The sequence below is a fragment of the Genypterus blacodes genome, unplaced genomic scaffold, assembly GCF_046128005.1.
Source record: "Genypterus blacodes isolate CSIRO-AG114 ecotype Tasmania unplaced genomic scaffold, CSIRO-AGI_Gbla_v1 ptg000022l_1, whole genome shotgun sequence".
Classification (NCBI taxonomy): Eukaryota; Metazoa; Chordata; class Actinopteri; order Ophidiiformes; family Ophidiidae; genus Genypterus; species Genypterus blacodes.
This window is the reverse complement of record NW_027466835.1, coordinates 1,125,150-1,149,118: the sequence shown is the minus strand read 5'-3', so window position 1 is coordinate 1,149,118 and position 23,969 is coordinate 1,125,150. Positions and strand designations below refer to the sequence as shown.

Here is a 23,969-nt window from a genome sequence, read left to right as displayed (position 1 = left end):
TACTTATAATGTATACATATGGATCATATACAGTAAATACAACAACAAGACATTTCAGAGTAATAATGATATTAATAATAAAAAGATATTCTCATGAACTGATAACATGTTTGCCACAAGGGATCAGTGCACATGGTGAAGAGTCCTCCTCCTCCTCCTCCTCTTCTTCCTCCTCTTCCTCCTCTTCCTCCTCCTCCTCCAATGATGAATTACCTTGTAATTCCCCTCCACCATAAGTGCCAGGCAGTCTCAGAGTACCAGTCCAGTGATGGTCACACTTGCCAAGGCCTGACAAACGGAGGTGCTGACTGGCAAAGCGCACTGAACCCCCAGCCCCTCACACACACACACACACACACACACACACACACACACCCTCGGGCAGCTGAGAGGATGACGGGCCAGCACATCAACAGTTGCTGGGACTTTGGTTGAGCGACTGCTCGGGCTGCTGCGCGCCACCAGGCTCACATTCAGGGCACCTGACCCTGGGTAAACTGACAAATGCCTGGTCCATGGGTGCGCCCGCAGAGGGATGCCACCCTGTAGGTGTCATGACCTTACTGCACTGGGCACATATGTGTGTACTTATGGCCACACTTTGGATCTGCCTCATGTTTGCCAGCACCTGACCAATGCTGTGCCTCGGCCTCCCCCAGAGTTGGGATGCTGTTTGGCTTATTGTCATGGCGATGGCATAGCATTGAGCAGCAGCGCAGAGCGACAGAGCGCCATCACTTGTTCCACAGTAACATGATGTAATGATGTGAGTCAGTGAATTCTTGATAGTTGAATCACACAACATGACATTTTAGCTTGATCAAAAACAGAATTTGATGGATTTGTGTTGAACCTCCTCATCATATAACTGCACTTCACACTACACACTTACATGTACACAACAGATCCCTTGCGCACACACAAACACACATTCTGCCTCATGCACCCGCTGGGCATATTTAACTCATCCTGACAACGTTGTTAATTTGTCTGAAAGCAGGGACGGATTCCAGCGTCTCTCTCTATCCACATCGCCTCTTCCCTCCAAAATGCCCAGCTGTTGCCACAGGAGACAGCTGCTTTAGGGGCAGAACGAATCTCAGCTGTCGAGGGGAGCTGTGCGCGGGGGTTGGTGGATTTTAGGGCTTGTATTCCCTCAAACCAATGACACTCCGCTCCGTGCTCTGCATTAAGTTGGGTGGAGTGTGTAAAATGCTGACAGGCAGCAGTTTTAGGGACTAAAACCAGAGAGGCTTCAGCTGTCTCTGTTTACAACCAAACATCTCAGAACCTCTGAGCTGGAGTTCAGCTGAAAGCCAACCAGCCCTGGATAGAAGAAGAAGAGGAAGAAGAAGAAGTCCATCTACTATAATGTCTGCTTGATCCCTGTGCAGATCACAGTGTGGCTGTCAGGAAACAAGAGAGGAACAGAATGATCCTGCTACTTTAATGTTAGATTAAACTAAAATCCAATTTGTACATCAAACGAATGTCACAATGGATATTTTATAAACAGTGAGCAGCTGAAATATTGCATCCAGTCCCTTAACAAATCCAGTAGGAGCCATTAAAGTCTAAGTTTTCCTCTGCTGCACTGAATCTGCACATAATTCAGAGCCCATGTTTTGTTTTGTTTTGTTCAGTTTTTCCTCAGCTGATCAGAATGCAGCACCAGACTGATAATCCTGTATCTGTGGAAGTGAACTCTGGGAGTTTACTCTGCTATTATTCAAGCTACACATCGAAGAGGTCAGAGGTAATACAAGCCAACTCAAGTCCCCCCGGTGTAGGGAGCAAACAAGGTCTTCTCTAAAAGCTGGGCTAAGATCTCTGAGTGTATTCTAATGAGCCTGGACAGCCTGGCACTTGAACAGAAAGCCACTTGTATCATACACTACTTCCATATTGCATAACAAACTAGATTACAGAGGGGGAAAAACAACAGCATCTCATTACTGGCCACAAAGGATCACATTCTAATCAGAATATGCTGCTGTTCATTGTTGCAAATGCAGTCAGTATGTGGACTCCATTACAGAGTGACATCCTTCACATTGTTATAGAACAACTTGTTTTATCTTTTGGTTATGAATTGTATGTGACATGGGAAGGAGTCACGGAGGGGACAATGAGCCTTTTCTGATCTAAGCTGATCACAACCAGCCTGCAGATGGAGAGAGGAGGAGGGGGAGGAGAAGGAGGATGAAGAAAATGGGAAAGAGGAAGAACTTAAAAGACTTTAAATATCACATAACTGATCTCAGCCTGTCATAGGAACATAAAAGTAATAATGCGGAGATTTAACTTGAGAGTGACAGAGCTGCTTGAATCTCTCCATCTTCTCTAACAGTTTATAAGATAACTTGTAAATATTTATTTTTAGTTAGTTTGGCAAGTGTTGGTATGAATCTAGTTCATTCGACATGAACTTAAAATGGATATGAACTTCAGTCTGCAGTTCTCCTATGACTTATGGACCTATATTGCCCTCTTGTGGTAAATCGTAGACATTACATCTCGAGTATTCCACAGGTGGCGGTTGTGTTGCTTTTGCTTCACTAGATAGAATTTATCGACTCTAATACTGCAACAAATCAAAGAGTAGCAACAGAATCCAATAGAAAACAGACAGAACTTCACAAACATACAGATGAAAAAATGGGGGAAAATATGAAAGACATGCAGCCAGATGAGAGAGAGAGAGAGAGAGAGAGAGAGAGAGAGAGAGAGAGAGAGAGAGAGAGAGAGAGAGAGAGATAGATAGATAGATAGATAGATAGATAGATAGATAGATAGATAGATAGATAGATAGATAGATAGATAGATAGATCTAGCACCAGGGACAGCACCTTGCGTCCTCGGTCGGCTCTAACATCAACCGCAGCCAAACAGCTTCAGTCTGGTTGTTTGTTGTGATGCCTCGGATCCTTTGCACACACACATTCACCGTCTGGCTGTTTGATTAACTGTGTAGCTGCCGTTTCACCTTTTTAAAAGTTCAACAGCATAAGTATCTGAATCAGCAAAGTCCGCGCGCGTGTGTGTGTGTGTGTGTGTGTGTGTGTGTGTGTGTGTGTGTGTGTGTGTGTGTGTGTGTGTGTGTGTGTGTGTTTGCGTGTGTGTGCGTGCGCGTGCGTGCGTGGCGCTGCAGCCTGACTGTGCGACGCTCAGTTGGTTCTGACTCCGCTGAGATCAAGCTGCCGACAGAAGCCCCGATCACCGCGTCCACACCGCGTTCACACCGCCTCCACACCACGTCCAGACCGCATCCACACCGCGCCCGGACGGTTCCACCGCCACTTTCCCCGGAGCGCAGTGGAGGAACATGTGCTCTCACCGCGCAGGTGGAAACAGCAGCTGATCCAACTTCTCCTCCGCCACTTTTGGGCTCCATCGCCTACAGACGAGGTGCTTTCCTCTCCTTCTTCCTACTCTTCTTCCTCCTCCTCTTCTTCTTCTTCTCGCTGTAGTTGAGATATCGGACATGTCTCGTAAGAAGGCAGCCAAAGGCACTAAAGGCTCCAGCAGCAGCGGCGGGAGCAGCAGCCCCGCAGCGGGCAGCCCGGCCGGGAAGGGGACCGGGAGATGTGCCCGGAGCGGCCCGGGGAGTCTGGTCCCGGGGTCCCTGGTCCCGGGCAGCCTGGTCCCGGGGAGCGGGGTGGTCCACCCCAGCAGACCCTCCATCAGCAGCAGCAGCGAGTTCTACGACATCGCCTTCAAGGTGAGCATATAGGATGGATCAGAGAGAGGAGACTCGAGCACAAACTCATCGTGGCGTATAGAAGTAGAGTTTTTAAACAAAGCAACGCAGAAGTCAAAGTGTTTGTGTTTTATTGTGATGTTACTTTTGCAGCTGTTTTTAGAAGCGCCTGTTTTATACATGAGCCTGACGCCAGCTGAGCAAACAGACGATCGATAAACACACAGAGGCAACAAACAAACCGTCATTCAGCCGCGCAGCTGAGCGAACACACACTGATCTCACACACACACTGATCTCACACACACCGATCTCACACACACGGATCTCACACACACGGATCTCAAACACACACCAGCGCTGCGTGGATCATTTCACTTAAATATTGTCATTTCATGTGAAACATAACAAATACACAACTCTCTTTTAGTCTATATCGCCTGATGTGACAGCATCAAAACACCTTCAAATACCTGGAGTGAGTGAGTGAGTGAGTGAGACATGATGTGAGTGAGTGAATGAGTGAGTGAGTGAGTGAGTGAGTAAGACATGATGTGAGTGAGTGAGACATGATGTGGGTGAGTGAGTGAGACATGATGTGAGTGAGTGAGTGGGACATGACGTGAGTGAGTAAGTGAGACATGATGTGAGAGAGTGAGCGGGACATGATGTGAGTGAGTGAGTGAGACATGATGTGAGTGAGTGAGTGAGACATGATGTGAGTGAGTGAGTGAGTGAGTGAGTGAGACATGATGTGAGTGAGTGAGTGAGACATGATGTGAGTGAGACATGATGTGAGTGAGTGAGTGAGACATGATGTGAGTGAGTGAGTGAGACATGATGTGAGTGAGTGAGTGAGTGAGTGAGTGAGTGAGTGAGTGAGTGAGTGAGTGAGTGAGTGAGTAAGACATGATGTGAGTGAGTGAGTGAGTGAGACATGATGTGAGTGAGTGAGTGAGTGAGTGAGTGAGTGAGTAAGACATGATGTGAGTGAGTGAGTGAGTGAGACATGATGTGAGTGAGTGAGTGAGTGAGTGAGTGAGACATGATGTGAGTGAGTGAGTGAGTGAGTAAGACATGATGTGAGTGAGTGAGTGAGTGAGACATGATGTGAGTGAGTGAGTGAGTGAGTGAGTGAGTGAGTGAGTGAGTAAGACATGATGTGAGTGAGTGAGTGAGTGAGACATGATGCAGAATTGTCAATTAAGAAGACTAACATTAATTACAACATTAAAAAGAGCAGTTCATGTACTGAGGGTCTGGAATCCTGATTGGTAGAAGTCACAGTTGAGACTAAGAAGTACTTAAGTTGCTGGAAGACGACTTTCTCCATGATTTGCTCACGAAGGTTAGATTTAATATTGGCTCATAGTTCTTAATGATAGAAGCATCCAGAGGGTTTATAAGTGCAGATCTCAAGGCCTTTGGAAAGTCGCCTGATTGGAGGAAGGATTGTTTGCAATCTGTCACCGGGAGTCAAACACGTTGGCAGAGCGTCGAGGCTTCAGTCGTCTCATCGTTTCCTCCACCGTCTCGTCCTTCAGAGTTCTTTCACACAAACACGGTGCTGATGCAACATGTTTGTATTATGACATTGATTGAAGTATTGATAACTTGTCTAATGTTTTATTTAACCAGTGAGAAGGGACTTAAGTCATTACTCACAGCTTGAACAACAGTTAGAAGTCACCTGCACTGTGTTGGAGCCTGTACAGTCACTCACACACACACACACACACACACACACACACACACACACACACACACACACTGCCATATGATGACTGCAGGTTGATTGAATTGCACTGCAGGTAGAGAACGTCGTAGATTTAGTTGTAATGTTTGACGAAAGACAATATTGAGTCGTACCTTAGAGAAATATATGAGCTTCATTCGGCTTTACACTGCATTTCTTCTTCAGTGGAGATTGAGGTTCGATTGGGTTTGGCGTCTCTCCTCATTACCTTTGTGCTTTGTCGAGGCAGTAGTTGGTATCATATATATATTTATAAACAGCTAAAGGCGAGCAATGTGATTAACAGTGACAGATCAGCTGCTTCCCGCCTCCTGCTCCACTCCCATTGAGCCGATGAAGAGCCGAGCGGAGAAGAGAATGAAGAGTAATAACATTTTACACGAAAAGATGAACCGACACATTTAGCAGAGAATTGAGGGAGCAGGAGGTGAAGTCCTGAGAGACATTACCTCCATTACCACACCGGCTGCCTGCTCATTCCTCCTGTCGCGCTCTTCCATTAGTCCTCTTTCCTGTCTTGGCCTCTCTCTCCTCCTCCTCTCCCAGAAGGCTCGTCTGAGCTCGGCGGTCTGCGAGGGCCCCTCAGTGCCTCAGCTGACCCCAGAACATTAATCACATCAAACCTCCAACCTCAGTGCAGATCTGAATAAAAAAAAGACCTTTTGACGAGGGAGACGGCGGATCCTCTCACACGTACACACACACACACACATATTTTATCCCTGCATCATTTGGCCGGGCACCAAGCAAACGGCAGATATGATTCATCTGAATGATTCAAATGTATCACTGAGGTCATGTGTTCCTTTGCTGGTGTTCCTGTTCTGTCTGTTTGCCTCTGTTGTCCTGTTTCCTCAGCAATAAGCCCTCGTCTCCCTCTTCATGCCTCCTTGTTTATTTCTTCTTCTCGCATGTTTACCCTCCCAGTCAGTCCTCGCTGCCCCGTGTCAGGATTCTGATCCCCCCCTCCCCCTCGCCCCCCCTCCCCGCCTTCTTGTCTCTGTGTTCAGGTGATGCTGGTTGGAGACTCCGGTGTGGGGAAAACATGTTTACTGGTTCGCTTCAAAGACGGAGCTTTCCTGGCCGGGAGCTTCATCTCCACCGTGGGCATCGACTTCAGGGTGAGTTGAAGAATTGAAAAGCGAAAATGCAAATTCCCCTTATGTGCCAACAAGGCCTCGTCTGCTGCAGGTTGTGAGGGAACGCAGAGCTATTCGGTGTTTTTACGGGACCAAGAGCTGCGCCTCCTTCATGTGTTAGAGCTCCCAGAAGATAGGATATTGATTTCTTAAATTAGTTTGACACGCTTTCGTTTTTTGAAGGCTCCCCGGGCGACGGCTCTCATGTGCCAGTTCCGTTGTTCCACAGGGGCGAGTGGGGAAGGACGCAGCCATCTTTGTCTCTCACTCAGTTGCACTCACAGCCGCTTCACCTTGAGCCGAGTTAGGCCATGATTAAGCCAGGAGGCAAAAGCAAGAGGACATTGGACTACGTTTCCATTGTGCACTTCAGACCAAGGACTCTGAGTCTGTTGCTAGGAAACATGTCATCATCTGTCAGTCACGTGTGCCTGCTGAGGGCTACGCATGAACAATGTCGTCTACTTTCCGTCATACAAAAACAAAGTCTTTGCAGAGCATTTTAGTTACTTTCCCTGCGCTCTTCTCTGTCTGCTAGAATTTTTAGCCATTGTGGTTGTGGACAGTTGAGTTTTGAAGGTTCTGCCATGATCCTCACTGGACAGCTGATCAGAACCAGAACCAGGCCTGTAGTGTTTGAGTGACTGTAGCTCAGTGGAATAGGTGACATAAGATGTGTTAAAAATACAATATGACAGAAGCAGTAACGTTGTTCTGGTGGACTCTATAGTCAAGAGTGCAGTGGGTGGACACGAGGACACACACACACACACACACACACACACACACACCTGGACAGCTGAGTGCAGCCCACTTTCCCTACAAACACAGCAGGGGGTTTTGATCCTGAGGTGATATATGATCGTGTGTGTGTGTGTGTGTGTGTGTAGGTGGATGAGCAGTGTGTTTACTTACAGTGCTTATCCCCTCTCATAACATTGTGTCTTCAACAACGCTGTTCATGTTTGCTTTTCTATGCAGACCTCAGCTTCATGTTGCATTGATCACTAATGCAAACAGATAAGTCGACTTAATGTTTGCTTTCCTTCATGTGCTTCACTCTCATCTTCATCCTGCAGGTCCACAGTGTGTGTGTGTGTGTGTGTGTGTGTGTGTGTGTGTGTGTGTGTGTGTGTGTGTGGTGTGTGTGTGTGTGTGTGTGTGTGTGTGTGTGTGTGTGTGAGACTTCGGTTCAGTCTGCGAGTATGAAGGTTGTTGCTGTTGATTTTCCACAGTTTCCTTTTCCTGACGTGAAAACAATCATAACGGGCACTTTGCCTCACGTTGGGGATTTGTTGCCGCTTCCACGTCTAATCCGCGGTAAGCTGCCATGTTTGCTCCCCTTCATGTTTGTTGTTGTGTCATGGTGTTTAATTCTGAGCATGTTGTCAGGATTAGAGGCACTTGTCTCCTTGTAGCAGCCAGAATTAGGAATGTCAGCGGCACACAGGTTCATTTTCTGGTGTAAAGTAAAGCAATATGCAGGAATGTGTAAAGAGAAGCTCTCTCACCCAGCCAGCGAGCGAGCAGAGTCGTGTCTCTGGGCTGTTTTACTGGGCAAAGACTGAATCTGGTGTGAGCCGTGTGATGCATCCTGTCATCATAATAAACAAAGTCAGTGCTGATTGCCTCTAGTAGGGAACATTCCAGTTTATTAGCATCTGACTGCTTTAGTACTTGCCAGACAGAATTAGAAATGAACATCAGGACAGTGGACCGGAGCCTCCCAGGTGAAAATGAGACACAGTGAGAATGAGACGACGAAGATCCTGAGGGAGCAGACAGACGGAGAACAGGCGATGGCAGGGATGCATGATGTTGTTCAAAAACATCAAAGAAGACAGACTAGGAGGAAGAAACACCACAGGAGTGATAAACAGGGGGTTTGGAGTGACACCTACTGAACGTTTGGGATCTGAACGCATGAAGGAAGGAACAACGTCAAAGCTCTCAGCCATAGGAAGTGCAGAACATTATACCTCCTCCCATAAACACACACAAGCCGCTTCCATTCATTCATTCATCACAAGTTGACTTGAGCTGCAGGGTGTTGAACTCTCCACAGGTCGTCTAGTCCTCACACCATCTAGATTAGAACATTAGGTCATCTTGTCATTAACGAGCCGTGTCAACCAATCGGTCCCTCTGCTGAAGTCTTAATTTTCTTACACACTCTGGGAACAATTTCAATTTCCCTGCTATAATTGTTCCCATCCATCACATCACATCCATGGCGTCAGAAGTTGGCTCTGGTTTCCGTCACACCGTTGGTCTGTTGGTGCAAACTGGCTTACAGACGCATTTCCTCACCATACAACAAATACACAAACAGTCTCAATGGGCAGGATGGAAGCTTGATTTCACGTGATGCGGCGCTGAAAGACACCGATTCAGCCTGAGCGGGGATTCTGTCCCCATGACAACCGAACGGCGCTGACAAAATCTGCAAACAGAAGGAAACAATAGCTTTGAATGGCAGCGTCTCCACAAGTCTAAAGAGAGAACAGAGACGGAGGAAGAGATGGAGGAAGAGACGAGGAGCTCAGGAGGAATCCAATTGACAGGATTAGTCCAATTAGCCTCAGTCTCATTTCCAACGCGGCAGAAAAACAACTGGGCCCCTCCCCGTAGTCAAGTACCGAGAAAACGAGTCACACCTCTCTCCCTCTCCCTCTCTCTCTCTCTCTCTCTCTCTCTCTCTCCTCTCCCCTCTCGTCGCCTCATTGTGCCTCCACCAGACTCAGAATGTGACAACAGACGAGCAATTTTCTGTTTTTTTTTTCAATTTTGGCCAGACGGATCATTTAAGGAAATCAAACCTGTTATTATAAAAGTTAAGGAAGTTGTTTTCCCTCCCCGCAGCTCTTTGATATCAGTGAGACATCCTGACACGTCGCCCGCTGTGATTTCTGTTTCCTCTGATTATTTCCTCTGACTGTCTCAGGTAACGTTCACGGCTCAACCCTGTAGTTATCTATCAAGTTCTCGCTCACTCTCCCTCGCTATCTCTCTCTCTCGCTTTCTCTCTCCCTCTCCCTCTCTCTCTCAAATTTACATAATATGACTTTGTTTCATCGCAGTTCCTCCTATATGATTAAAATATCCACAGAAATCTTCCCGCTCAACCTAATTGGGCAGCAGCTCCTATATAAGCGTGTTCACCACAGTATGTAAATGAACGAGTGGGTGGTGTTTCACAGGTATGTTCCACTTCTCGTGAACGTACATATTTGTATAAACTGTATTATATTGTTACTCACTGGCCTGGCGACTGGTAACACGGCCTCCCTTCACAGTGATGTAGTGGCGGTGCTTATGGTGAAGAGCTCCATAAAGTGTCCCTGACAGATTTAAGAGATGGGGGTCACACCTGGAATACTAATATGTCATCCGGGCCGCGTCCACTTGTCCCTATTGTGCGGCGTCTTTTTGTCTCTGTGATTTATGTTTTGGAGGGAGTCTGAACAGAGCTGCAGCGACAGAGGGACACACACCTGTTATATGATCTATATGTGAGGCTGGACCCGTTTATGCACGTATGAATGAGTCACTCAACATTTCCAGGTGTCTGTTTTTAACTGGAGGCGGTGATGTATTTTGGCTCCGTGCTCTGATTAGTGTTCAATGTTGAAAGGCGTTTACATTAAAAGTACCATTGAGCTGAAGGTTTCATTTCTATGAAGACGTGTTGTTGGCAGCTGAAACATGAGACGCTGAGCTGCAGTGTGAGAGTTTATTAACCTGGGTCACCTCCATGAAGGGATTTTCCCTTTAAAACCAACAAAGCAGCTGCTCTGGCTGCTCTGGCTGCTCTCTTCTTCACACCCGTTCAATGTGATTTGTGCTTTTTCAGTGAAACAAAACGTGCAAACAATATCTTTGTTCTGTACCGCAGCCACAGGAGCTTCTATTGTAGTTACACGCGTGTCTCGTGTCCTCTGTTGTCTTTGAGTCACTGCTGAAAGCTGCAGGTCACATCAGTAATGATTGACTCAAGCTTTATTTATTTATCTGTACCTGAATATAATAGAATGCTGAATTATTTAAATATGCCTGGTGGAATTATGCAAGTGTGTGTGTGTGTGTGTGTGTGTGTGTGTGTGTGTGTGTGTGTGTTTGTGTGCGTGTGTGTGTGTGTGTGTGTGTGCCGAGGGGTGTCATAAATGAGACGCTGCTTTGCCTTCATATCTCAGTGTCATCAGGAGAGATGTTCCTATTAAAAGTGGTTATGACTTTAAAGTAGATTAAAATGTATTTTTCCCAGAGTAATGTGACTGATAGGAGTCACTACAAACTTACCTGTAACTTTCTGTCTCTCTGCTGTGGAGGAGCAGATGATGTCACTCACCAAATGGCTCCTGTTTGCTGGGAGATGTTCCGTGTTAAAGGAGCTAACAGATCATTGTCCAGATCCCAGCATGTCAGTGCTCTTCATCATCCACCGAATGCATCACTGAATTCAGCCCACATGTATTGATTTCTAGCCTGACCTCTGACCCCATAATGTCTTACCAATCATTGCACCCAGACGTGTGATTTGTCATGAAGGCTGCGTGATTGTGGTTTGGCATTTAGTCTTTGGAAGACACCTGACCTCTGTATGGTCATTAGAGATAGAGAAAGGTTTGCGATTGCTCCTAAAGGAATTTGTGTGTCTGTGTGTGTCTGTCTGTGTGTTTGTGTGTGTGAGTTGCCTGGATATTAAACGTTAAAAGCTTGTAATGAGTCATGTGTTTCTCCATCAGTACAGCATTATGGGGAATGTCTGTGTGGCTCGTGTCAAATCAAAGGGTGTGTTGCCAGTGTGTTTCCTCTGCCATTCCACACATTCCGGCTGCCACTAACACACACACACACATACACACACCTGCATATGCGCAAACGCAAGGTGATAACAATGTACGACTGAGGTGGCAACTGGAAATGAACCGGGGGTGTTCCACACAGCGGCGGTTACATCACACATCAGATGAGCCTCCGGTCTGCTCGTCTTCCTGTTTGGATGCAGGTTGTGTGTTAGAAAGTGTGCGTTTTCTCTACTACACACAGTGGAGAAGTGGGAAAACATTGGATTGAAAACGTTCCTGAATCTCTGCAGGTTTTGACCCGACGTCCTTGAGCTCTTTGTGGCTGAAAAACAAAGAAGAAAAGCTTTGTTTGTAGCATGGAGCATGAGGTCATGGTCTCCAGGCAGCTTGTTATGGAGAGAGAGTGAGTCATGCAGCGAGTGGATGTTACTCATCACACTATTTCTGCCACTCAGTTGGCAGCAAAATGCGCGATTTCAATTGGTTACAGTTCTATTTGTATGTTGGGTTTTTTATTTTTTTTTTATTTTTCCAATCTGTCACCAAAACACAACGTACAAAAGAACAGTTGGCGATCAGGACTGCAGAGGGATGTTTGATATGACGCCTCACACAGCACAGGGCCTAGTTGATAAGAGCCTCTGTAATCAATCAATACTGATACTGATGGATCCATACCAGAGAGTCCAACCCACAACAACCCACACAGCCCCCCCTCTGCCTCTGAGACCACACAGTTTCACTCTTTTGTGCGTTTACTAGACGCTGTGTTAGTTTCATTATTGATTAAGATCCGAAGTAGCTCAGTTTAGTCTTGATTGAATTTCATGACTTGAAATAATTAAATGCTGTTTATTTGCTTATTTGCAGTCGCAGAATTGATTGAGCTGTTTTTCTTCTTTGCGTCGTTATTGTTACTGCCTCTCTTAATGTCTCAGTTCCTTCTATAATTGTTGTCACTGCACTTGGCTGCACATCAAACTCTCCACATTGCCGTTTGAAATTGGCTAACATTCATTTCCAGATTAAAAAACAAAAAGGCTCCAAATATATCTTGACGGGTAAATCTCTCTCTCGCTCTCTCTCTCTCTCTCTCTCTCTCTCGCTCTCTCTCCACGAGACAGATTTATGATTTTTAACGAGCGACAGAAAGAGATGGAAAGTGGCACAGCGAGGGGGGGGGGGAGGCAGAGGACAATGGAGTGTCACCGTGACTCAAGCTGTGACTTCAGGCTGGTCGCATCTTACTTCTCTGTAAAACTTCCTCTTCCTTTTTGATCCCCGCTCGTCCCCCCCGTGATGTCAGTGACGGGCCGCCGCCGCCTCGCCCCTTGCGGGGACTGCGTCTGTCTCGGCATCATCCCGCCTGTCTTTCTGCCTGTCTGTCTGTCTGCTGCCTGCCGGCCAGCCTGTCTGTGTGGGCGCAATTTAAGTGCCAAGCATCATCATGCCAGCAAGTGGCAGTAATGGTTTTTGTTCCTGTTTCCAAAAGTGAATTGAATTAAGATGAAGTCTGAGCCACAAAATGAAATAAAACCACAATCTCCTGACACTGATTTGCTGTTATGTGACGATACATTCACACTCTTTGTTGCATTGTCAGAAATTGGGCCTGAACTTTACTCTTTATGGTATAATTAGACAGGTAGCAGTCAAAATGCTCACTGAAGTCGCCAAGCGTGACGTTCTGAGGGTCTTCTGTGAGGGGTTGTGGGGATGGGGGCTGAGTAAACCTGGGCCGAGTGTTAGACAGAGGTTTATTTCTGCCCGGGGAGGTGTTTGTAATTAATGAAATGCAGCTCCGCCACCTGCTGCTCGAATGTCACCGGGATGTGGAGGGTTGAGCCCCGAGGAGCTGCATGAATATTTAACCTCCGTAGTGCAAAGAAGGACGGGAGGGAACGCTGGGGATGTGGGAGCACGGCTAGAGATGGATGCATTAGAAAAACAAGGAAGGACTGAAGGAAGGAAAGAGAGTAAATATGGAGGTTTGTGTCCAGTTGATATAGAAGTAAAGTGGCTGTGGTCGGTTGTTGTGTTTGGATGGATGGATGTTCACTGAAGCATGACGGGTGTAGACGAAAGTGGATTTTCTTGAATTTAACAAGAGCAAAAGTCACAACTCTCTTTGTTCTGCCTGTCAGATCCCACAGTCCAATACTGTCATCATGGGAGTAGAGTGTAACGTTTGGACAATTGGAGAGGAAAAGAACGAGTCTGAGTCTTTGATCTGCTGTTATGGCATCAGCTGAAAGCGTGTGTGTGTGTGTGTGTGTGTGTGTGTGTCTGCGTGTGTGTGTGTGTGTGTGTGTCTGCAGGTGTGATGTTGCTGGTGTTTGTACATCTGCTTCAGTGAAGTTTAGAGAGTTTGACAGGCGGTTTGCAGAGCTGATGGATGCCGTCCCGCCGGTCGTCTCTCCCATCCACTCGTCAGTTTTCTTTCTCCCCCTTGCTTTGGTTTCTGACATGCGATGAGGCCGAGGGGACGTCTCAGATGATGTCTCAGACATGTCCAAGCCCCTCTCTGTCTCCTGAGTCACATCCGTACTGTGAATTTATCTCAGATTTCCGGTCAAACCCTTTTGTCATCGTGGTGCTCGTCCTCTTCTATGCCTCACACACCACTGACATTATTGTTTCACGCTCTCACACTTCATACTTCACCCCTCATACATTTGCAATATGTAACAGCGGTGAAGTTGTCTCAGAATCATTCATCAATCATTTTTGTACCTTTGGGGAAAGAGGCGGACACAACGGATAACAGCTGGAAGGCTTCATGTTTGAAGATGTTATCTTTGTGCAGCCCAGGGAGAAGAACTCACCTGAGCAGGGAAGAAGCAACTTAACATCATTTTCATTGTGGTTGTGTAGCAACTTTACAGAACAGCAGGAGTTAGATTCTGCTCTTCTCAGCCTTCTCGTCCTTGTAGTGGTGCTGTTTTATCCGGTTATACAAAACAGAGTATCAGTTGAATACAGGCTTCTGTTTGTCTTTGCCCTCACGTCACATGTCACTGTCGCCACGTGATACGAGCCTCCAAACACAAACACAGCAGGATCACTGTGTATTCATGGAGCCTGCGAGCACTTTGTGGGTTGTTTCTTATTAACTAAAGAAGAAGAAGTCTGCTGAGACCAGGATTCCTATCAGCACATTCACTCACTGGCTTGCAGCTCAACTCAAACATAAACCTGCTGAATATGTATGAGCCTTGTTCTCCTTTGTGATGCTCAAAGCCGTGAATCAACCCAGCAAGTCAACCAAACAAGTGTTTCTGTTTCTGTAAGTGGTCTGTGGTGAAGGTGTGCAGCCTCTCGTCTTTCTCCTCGGGGACAAAGGGAATTAGAAGGTCATCAGTGGCTCACAGGAGACGCTGCAGTGGGAGGTCACATGGAGATCTGACCTCCTGTGTACAACCACAGTCACAAATAGGAACAGCAGTTTAAAATGGGAACATGTCTCAGGTCAAACAGGTGCAGTGAGTAGATGGCTGATGTTGTAAGTCCATACATTTTTTAGGCTCTTCCAGCTGTGGGTGAGCCATGTTGATCGATAGGGTGAAGGTCAGAGGTCACAGGCAGGTCCACACCTCCATGTTGAAGCATCTGCCTGCTTCGCCTCCTCTCAGGTCAAGTATACAAACACATGAGATCGTTCAGAGTGAATTTTAATGCAGGTTGGGTTAACGTTTGTGCACTGGGCTCTCCAGAGACAGAATTAACCCCTGATCTGCCAAGCACACATCCATTTTCTTTGTGCCGCCGTCGTTAAGAGAAGTGTGTCATAAAGAGATGGAGAGATGGAGGCGGGGCAGGTGGGGTTTAATCCTCTCGAGGAACGAGGCGAGCTTCATCAAATCAGGCCAAAGTGAGGTGGAGACATGCAATATTGATGGAAATAGGAAAGGAGGGGAGGAGAGGAGAGGAGAGGAGAGGAGGCAACACTCACTCACACGCCTAATATTCTGCTCTACCGCACACAGAGTCAGTTATTGCCAAATGAAGAATAAAAAATGCCTCACTTATGATTTCCTTCCTTCTCATTTTCAGAATAAAGTGCTGAACATTGATGGAGTCAAGGTGAAGCTCCAGGTAAGCAGCTTCTCCTCCATCTTCTCTCAGGACCCAAATGGTTTCTTCAGTGCCTGTAACGATGCTGTTTAATGTACATCGAGCTCCATGGTGACGCATTCACCGTCTCCCAAAGAGATGAAGTGCCTGTGCTCTGTTTGTGAAGCTAAAATAGAATCCCGTATAAGATAATTGGACCTCACTCATCTCTATGAATATGAATCACTGTGCTGTCTTTCCTATTTCACTCTTCATCCTGTAACTACAGCCACACAGCAAACAACAGTGCTGGTAATGATGTGAAGCATCTATAATGACATTAATTAGGGCCTGACAGAAGCTGGTGGGTTGAGCTTTCTCTCTGTGATGTATTCATTTGAGGTTAATTGGCTTAAAGTCGCCTTACAGTGGAGCCTGTAGTGCACAAACAGGGGAGGGAGATATTTCCCCTCGTATAAATGCCATTCCTCATTACTCCCACTGGATCCTGGAGGGAGGCGCCCACAGGGGAGGGAGAGAGAGGGGGGACAGGTCTCAGATAGAGGGACAGAGACTGATTACATAACAGTGTCAAAGCTCACATCCAAATACACAAGACTCCCTTATGAATTCTAGAAATAAGATGCTAGAACAACCTTCAACGGTTAACGGGACAGAGGAGGCGATGTGACAGACAGAGAGTAAGAAGGAGGACTTGATTAACTTTGGTCCTCCGGGGTTGGACAATGGACAAAGACCCAGACGGAGCCAAACAAATTAACGTTATTAAGAATGAGGACAGAAATACGTCCCAGATTTCTAATAATAATAATTATATGCGTTGTAATTTTCACGTCATAAGAGCAGACACACACCAATATGTGTGTGTGTGTGTGTGTGTGTGTGTGTGTGTGTGTGTGTGTGTGTGTGTGTGTGTGTGTTTGTGTGTGCTGTGATCTGTACAGATGTGGTTCAGTGATGGATAGACACAAGTTATCTGTAATATTGACCAGATGAGCTGAATGGACTGACAGAGTGGACAGCAGAGTTAATAAAAGGACAGGAAGTGATTATCTTGCTCTGGTTCTCTGCAGATCTGGGACACAGCTGGACAGGAACGGTTCCGCAGTGTCACTCATGCCTACTACCGTGACGCCCATGGTGAGACACGCACACACACACACACACACACACACACATTCACACACACTCGTATGCGCTTGATGGATAGATTATTGTGCCCTGACAGATGAATCTCTCTTGTTTCATTTCATGCCACCTTCATACTGGACATGCAGTTCATATGCAAATGAGAGCTCAGATTCTGATCAGATTCAGATCCATGTTGCTGTTTCTTCTGTTAGGTCTCAGTTAGGATCTCAAATACCTATAAGCAAAGATACAATGACACAGATTATAGACTGTAATCCGAACAGATCCTGTGCATAATAATATTCTGTATATGTTGCATAAGTTTCCATCAGTGTGTAACTCATGAATGTAACTGTTCAGTCTCCTCGTCATCTCTTCCTCCAGACTGAAGTGTCGACGTTTAAATACATTTTTATTGCTTAATTTCTAGTGTTGATCTATTTTCCAATTGGTTTCGATTGACTTATTGATTCCTTTCACTTCATTACATGACATAATTTCAGTTCATTCTTGGTCTATATCCAACTGGCTTCAGACTGATTGATGATTAATTTAAAGAACCTTTTGTTTCATAACCGATTGGAGATTTGAATATTATCTGATTCATTTTGGTGTGTTTATGCTCCAACCTTTAGGTGATAAATGTATCATCACAGTGTGTGTGTGTGTGTGTGTGTGTGTGTGTGTGTGTGTGTGTGTGTGTGTGTGTGTGTGTGTGTGTGTGTGTGTTATTCACTCTATTTCTTCATGCAGATGAGTTTATTTTTGACATACATTGACTCATTATCTGTTGCTATGCATGATGCAGGTACATGATGTTCTTGGTTGCTATAGCACAGGAATCTTTAGTTAAACAAAACATGTAAGTATTATTAGGCTGCCACCACAGCTACACCCAAGGGTATCATCCACTCATGATGTTTCCAGATCATAAAGTCTCTCCAAATACACATCTAAATACCTTTAAGAAGAAGAGGATGAAACTGTGGCCTGTGGAGTCCCCAGCCTCCATATATAACATTGAACATTTATGAGATGCAGGCATCCTCCTCTTCCTCCTCCTCCTCCACCACTGGAGGCTTTCTTAATCTGCTCTCACAGTTCAGCCTTTCACACGAGCCTCACACTGCTCTGTAGGTAGATGGAGGCTGATATTCAGACCTTTGACAGTTTGGTGGTCTTTGTCATAGAAGACCTCAGAAACCTGCTCGGGATGATTTTTTTACCCCACATCTGAAGTATTTTTCTGCCTATTACATGTTCCCACAGTCCGGTGACATCATCAAAACATAAAGAAAAAAGGAAATTGGAACAGAGAAAATGTTGCATAATTATCTATCAGTTAACTAATTGATTCATAACTCCTACAGTACAAAGACCCGTCAGTCCACAGCCTGTTCACAACTCATCTCGCTCAAACGAGCCTTTGACACCTGATTGATCATTTATGTAAATGATTTGCATAAATGCTGTCTGACAAAGTGAAAAAGCCCACAGCCCTGACCTCTGCTGAAGGTTGTGGACACACACACACACACACACACCCAGTTATCGACGCAGAGATATGGGATCATTACATTCCTCTAAATTCAGGGCTTGGCACTGACACAAGCCACTTCTCTAGATAATAACTCCACTTGCTCTGCCTGAGGTGCAGGACGAGGCACAAACACGTCTCGGTCTGTGGCACAAACAGATCCTGGTCCTGGTCTGGCTCCGTCTGCCTGCAGAGAACAGCCACAGAGTGTCAGGATTGTGTCTCTGACAACAAAGTAATGGCCAAGACAACAACACTTTAAACTCAGGTGCCATGTTTGTCTGGAATCAAATCACAAATCAAATCCTGCTTATTTTCCCCAAACTGCTTGGCCCTGGTTTACTGTGTGTGATAACTGTCATATTTTTATTCAAGCAAGGTTGATATACCAGCCAATGACTCAATCACATTATGACTCACTGAAAAAAACATTGCTCACAAGGAAAGATTCATTTATAAATGCAGCAAACCACCTGCAGCAGATGTAGGAATCGATTTGCTGTTTTGAATTACGCGTCCTGTGACCATGGACACACTGCAGGACAACATACACACATCACACCTGCTGTCTGCTTTCACATGCAAACATGCGTCAAGAAGCCTGAACTGAGTTTGATCCATGCAGGTGATTGATGTTTGATCAGGCATAGAGATGCTGCATGGATGGATCGATGTGTCAGACGAGAGAGGTTTGATTGTCTTGAACTGTGGTGGACGCTCAGTGTATCTGCTGTGTGGGAGAAGTGGAGACAGTCATCGGCTATTTCTCAGCTAATTTGTGTGTGAATATTAGTTTCTGCCGTTCATATGCTCGGCTTCATTTAGCAGATTTAGCTACGTTGTGATGAAACAGCAGCCAGACAAATGTGCTAAAAATCCTAAATATAAAATCAGCACTGAAGCAAAGCGGGCTGAGCACAACCACACGTGTCGTCAAGGGAACAATTCTATCCAACAACTATGTTCCCTTATTCATAAACGCCTTCATCAGTGTTTAATCAACAAGGGTCAATATGCTTTGTCTTTATATATTTATTTGCGTTTCTCTCCTCTTCTTTATTCTCCTTTAGCTCTCCTGCTGCTGTATGACGTCACCAATAAAACATCCTTTGACAACATACAGGTCGGTACTGTTTTCCTCTTTCTTTGTTCTGGTTGTTGATTTGAGCTCCAGTAACTTCTGCCTGCAGGAATATTATTCATGTATGTTTGAATGTGTGTGTGCCATATGAGCAGAGCTGATCTGGAGCCTGTCCAAGCTCTTCATTTTGATCTCTAAGTGCAGCACCGATCTTTGTCAGGCAGAATACGTTTATATCTGATAGGAGGGAGCATCATGCATGATTAAAGCTTCATGGAGTAAAGGGCTCATGGGAGGAACCACAGCAGGAACAAGCTTCTGAGCGTCTCTATGAACGTCTCAGAACCATATTGATTTCTAATTCATCAAATGAATGGAGTCAGATTGGATTCGCTGCATCTTTCATTATGGTTGAACTGGATGATGGACCACTTGAGACCATCAGTTTATTGCGTGTTTGTAGGTTTTGATCCAAATCAGCCTGGTAGTGTGCGATGGTCCTGATGAGACCTGATGTCTTTGGACCAGAGAGACAAATTAACTGTCCAGTTGTCAGATTTCCAGTGTAAAAGTGTGTGTGTGTGTGTGTGTGTGTGTGTGTGTGTGTGTGTGTGTGTGTGTGTGTGTGTTGGGCAGTGCCTTCCCTCTCCTGTCGCTTTGTTGACGCCGATGGCCTCAAGTTTAGGCTGCATGCATGCATGCACTTTGACAACAGAAAGACCAAACCTGATTACAGGATGAGGGATGTGAAGATAAGATCAGAATTACCTGAGCGCTCATTCAAAGGAAACCATCCGCTGCACCAGTGGATTATGGGGGATTTTATTGCCTACATAACCACTTAAACTGGAGATTTATCTTAGTGAAAATGAATATGAAAGAGAAATTGGAGCATGAAACTGTGCTTTGTGTTCATATGAGTGGAGGGTAAATCTCTGTTTGATGCTCTCTGACCTGCTGCCGACGCTCATCTGCTAATCAGATCATCGTCTCTCTGGACTCAGACGCTCTTATTGATCCACCTCATGAAAATACAATACAACTGGCAGGAACCACACAATCTGTCATGTGTTCATTTGCAAACATCAAACAATTAAACTGATTTGCATTGTCAACAGCGGTGGCTGGAACAATTCATCGATCACCTTCTTGAGATGAACTTGAATGATGAGAAAGACTTTCGTAATGAAGTGAACGACAATGACGAAATACTGAAACTTAAAAAAAGATGATAAAGTAAAATAATAACCACAAAAGCCTTGAAAACATTTTAACAAGAACTGTTTTTAATCTATTCTATCTACAGATGTTAATGATGCATAGAATTAAACAATACATTAATATAAAACAGAATAAACACTTCTTGAATTAACTCTTCACTTCAGTAGATGCTGGCTGAGTGAGTGACGTGGAAGTCCCATGTATTTCAAAACTTTCCAGCGTGGCCCCCTGAGGCAAGAGGAAGGGAAAGTGTTCGGAGAGTCACAGGACTGGAGGGAGCAGGGGTGAGATGTGGCGTTCAGCATTTAAGCCTCAGCTCACATAGGACAAACTTAAGTCTGGGATGAGCAGAAATGGCTACGAGATGAAGAAAAGCTTCCTTTGGGCGCTGAGGGGCTCACGGTCAGCCATGCATCCAGCATGCAGAGCGGCAACTGTCAAATACAACCAACACACGCCGTCGAGATGGGAATTCTGCTCTGAAAGGCCTCACAAGTACACACACGCACACGCACACACACACACACACACGCTCCTTCAAGGGTTTAAAGAGGATTTATGTGCAATATTTATCAGGTTATTGTTATGGTGGACACACACACCAACTCAACTCACATCGGCTTTATTTAAGTCACAGTGGAAGATCTGAGAAGAAAATCAGTGCATTAATGAATACTGATGCTAAAGATGCAGATGTCATGTGGCCTTTGTTTACACACTTAAGTAAAGCTAGGAGTCATTTAAGGCATTTTATTGCTGGTGTGTCCCTCACACTGCTCCCTGGTGGATACAGTATTCTTCTAGATTGACGTTACTTACGAGCGGTAAGTGTGAGTGTTGAGCTACACACACATTTTGCAGCATTCACACTGATGCTGATTGAGTGAGACAGTGAGGACACGACGCAGCACTTTCTCAGAAATCTCCTTCGTTTCACCTCCTTCACCTGTCAGAGTGACTGACATTGCTGCAGCGTCTTTCACACCTGCTGTCCACGTCTGCGGCCCTGCAGCAGAGGGCGCGGCCATCCACGGACGCTCTACGTGACACGGAGCCTTCAGAGGAACGTCTAAGGAAGGAAGGAGTGGAGGAGGAGGAGGAGGAGTCTCTATCATCTCTATCATTCAGATCAGAGAGGAGAGCAGCTTGTCCGTCTGTGCTGAGAGATAAAGGTGAAACATGGAAGATGCTCCTCTTGGCCCGAATGTGGACAGCTGCTAAACGAAGTGTGTGTGTGTGTGTGCGCAGAAGGGGAGAGCAAGGACACACTGTGGGAGGCAGCGGCAAACTAAGTGCTGATGGATCTGAGACCTCTCACCTGCAGTGTTAGCTTGGAATCTCAGAGCGCCTGGCAGGCGTCAGAAATGAAAGGAAGAACCAATAAAGTGATCCTTCATCAAACCACAACCTCATCAAACACACAGGAGAGGTTGAGGTCTTATTGTTCCCTCCAGTCGAGGTCCAGAGACTTTAAAGCTCCTCATGATGTCCACTTTAACACTTAAATACATCCATTTACATCACGGCAGTGTCAAATATTCGTATCCTGATCCACCAAATGATTTATTATCTCAAACATTTTTCTAACGCTGCTAAATCAGGCGTTTGAACAAACATCTCCTCGAGCTGCTCATCCTGGTCCCTCGCTCCCTCCTTCATCCTTACTTTGAGTCGATGTGAATTACAGTAAGGAGACACGGCGGCGAGCTACAGATGCCTGCTGGCACACCGCTGCTTAACAAGCACTAAGTCATGCTAATGAATGCTAATGGAGATGAATGCTGCTCTGATGGCGGGAGGGAGAGGGAGAGGAGAGAGAGAGAGAGAGAGAGAGAGACCGAGAGACTGACAGAGAGCGAGAGAGAGAGCTCTTTTCTCCTTTGCCCTCATTGGCTCTAAGGCTTAAGGTCATTCTATACAGGAAAACTTTCAATCGTTGTTCTTCTCTCAGACTGATGGAACCTATAAGCTCCTCACCTTCATAGATATACAGTATATTGATATTTGGCACATTCAGCAGAACACCTGATGTTTTATTAAATAGTTTATCTACACTCTCTCTCTCTCTCTCTCTCTCTCTCCCTCTGTCAGTCTCTCTTCTCTCGCTTTCTCTCTGTCTCTCACCCTCTGTCTGTCTCTCTGTCCGCCCCCCCGCCCTCTCTCTCTGTCTCTCCTCCTCTCTTTCTCTTCATCTCACTCACTTAGAAACCCACAGTCCCTTTAGTAATATGATAGATTTCTTCATTGAGGCTTTTTTACTGCAGCTTATTTGTCTGTGTTATATTTTTTTACAAAGCAGCATGGATTCTGTTGTGCAATCACTCGCTCACTTACTTTTTGCTACAACTAATGGGAAACGTTGCATCAAATCAATTCCACTCTCTCGCTCTCTCTCTCTCTCTCTCTCTCTCTCTCTCTCTCTCTCTCTCTCTCTGTGTTGGGCACCTTGTAGTTCCTGCTGCATATCCAGTATTTGATAAAGGGCAGCAGGCCGCCCTGCTGAATAAAGAGATCAACACGAAGATCTGAGGCCGGGGTTCCTGTTCTGTCGATGAAGCTCTGAGCTCTCCAGACCATAAGAGAATAAGATTAGCATTGATCTGCACCTGGGCTGGGATCCAAACGAGCCCAAATTCTCAGTTTCATATCGACCGCACCGATCAATGACCCCTAACTCTATTAGAATTGTCTCTGGATATTATAGAATGTTTGTTGTAGTATGGTTCGTATAGTGTTAGATGGCTCCTGACTCTGTAGCTGCACAGCGTCTTCACCTGCAGCCTCTGTTTGTGCCTGAATGCCTCACGGTGCCTCCACGTTCACCTGAAACACCATCAGGCTGGTCAGACGGGATCAGTGGTAAATCTGTGCGTCTGTGCTACCGTGAGCCAATCAGATTCTCCCATCAGACTGGCAGGATCCATCTGCCGCTGACCTTTCTAAAGCACAGAAAGTGAGAGAGGAGCAACAAAACAAGGGAGGAGACGCTCCGAAGCAGCGAAGAGGATCAGGAATCCTAAAACACAAAAGTATTGAATCAGGCGGTGGGCCAAAGGACATTGCCTGATGAAATTTTAGGAAATGTCAGTCTTTTGTTCATGCTGGGCACTGCTGGATGATGAGTGTTGGTGCGCCGTGCAGAGAGAACAAATCACTGTTTCACTCAGACTAAGATTTGTTTCAGTTTGAGGGTTGATGAAAGTAGAGAGTAAATGAAAGGGCCAGCGGTGGGTCAGTCTGTCTGTCTGTCTGCCTGCCTCTCTGTCTGCCTGTCTGCCTACCACATATCTGCTCATTAAATGTCATGGTCCCACCTCACCAGATGGTTCAGAGACAAACCGTCAGTGGAAATGCAGTGATATGAATTCAAACCTCATCATCATAATGTTTAAGCGGTTCAGTCTGACATTTGAGGAGTGACACACTTCGGCATACAGATTGCACGGTGGACAGATATTTAATTGACTAACTTAGTGAGGGTGTGACGTAACTCTCAGTCTTCTGTAGCGAAGCCTCCTGAAC

At 45.7% G+C, this 23,969-nt stretch overlaps 1 protein-coding gene across 1 annotated transcript in view; it reads left to right on the top strand.

The window, feature by feature from the left end:
* Positions 1-3,210: 3,210 nt before the first annotated feature.
* Positions 3,211-23,969, top strand: part of LOC142992554 (ras-related protein Rab-26-like) — a 32,577-nt gene continuing 11,818 nt past the window's right edge. Inside the window, exons 1-5 of the mRNA XM_076143031.1 lie at positions 3,211-3,721; positions 6,467-6,577; positions 15,457-15,498; positions 16,551-16,617; positions 19,216-19,268. Coding sequence (XP_075999146.1) covers positions 3,485-3,721; positions 6,467-6,577; positions 15,457-15,498; positions 16,551-16,617; positions 19,216-19,268 — 510 coding nt within the window. The 5' untranslated portion in view covers positions 3,211-3,484. The remainder of the gene's footprint in view (positions 3,722-6,466; positions 6,578-15,456; positions 15,499-16,550; positions 16,618-19,215; positions 19,269-23,969) is intronic.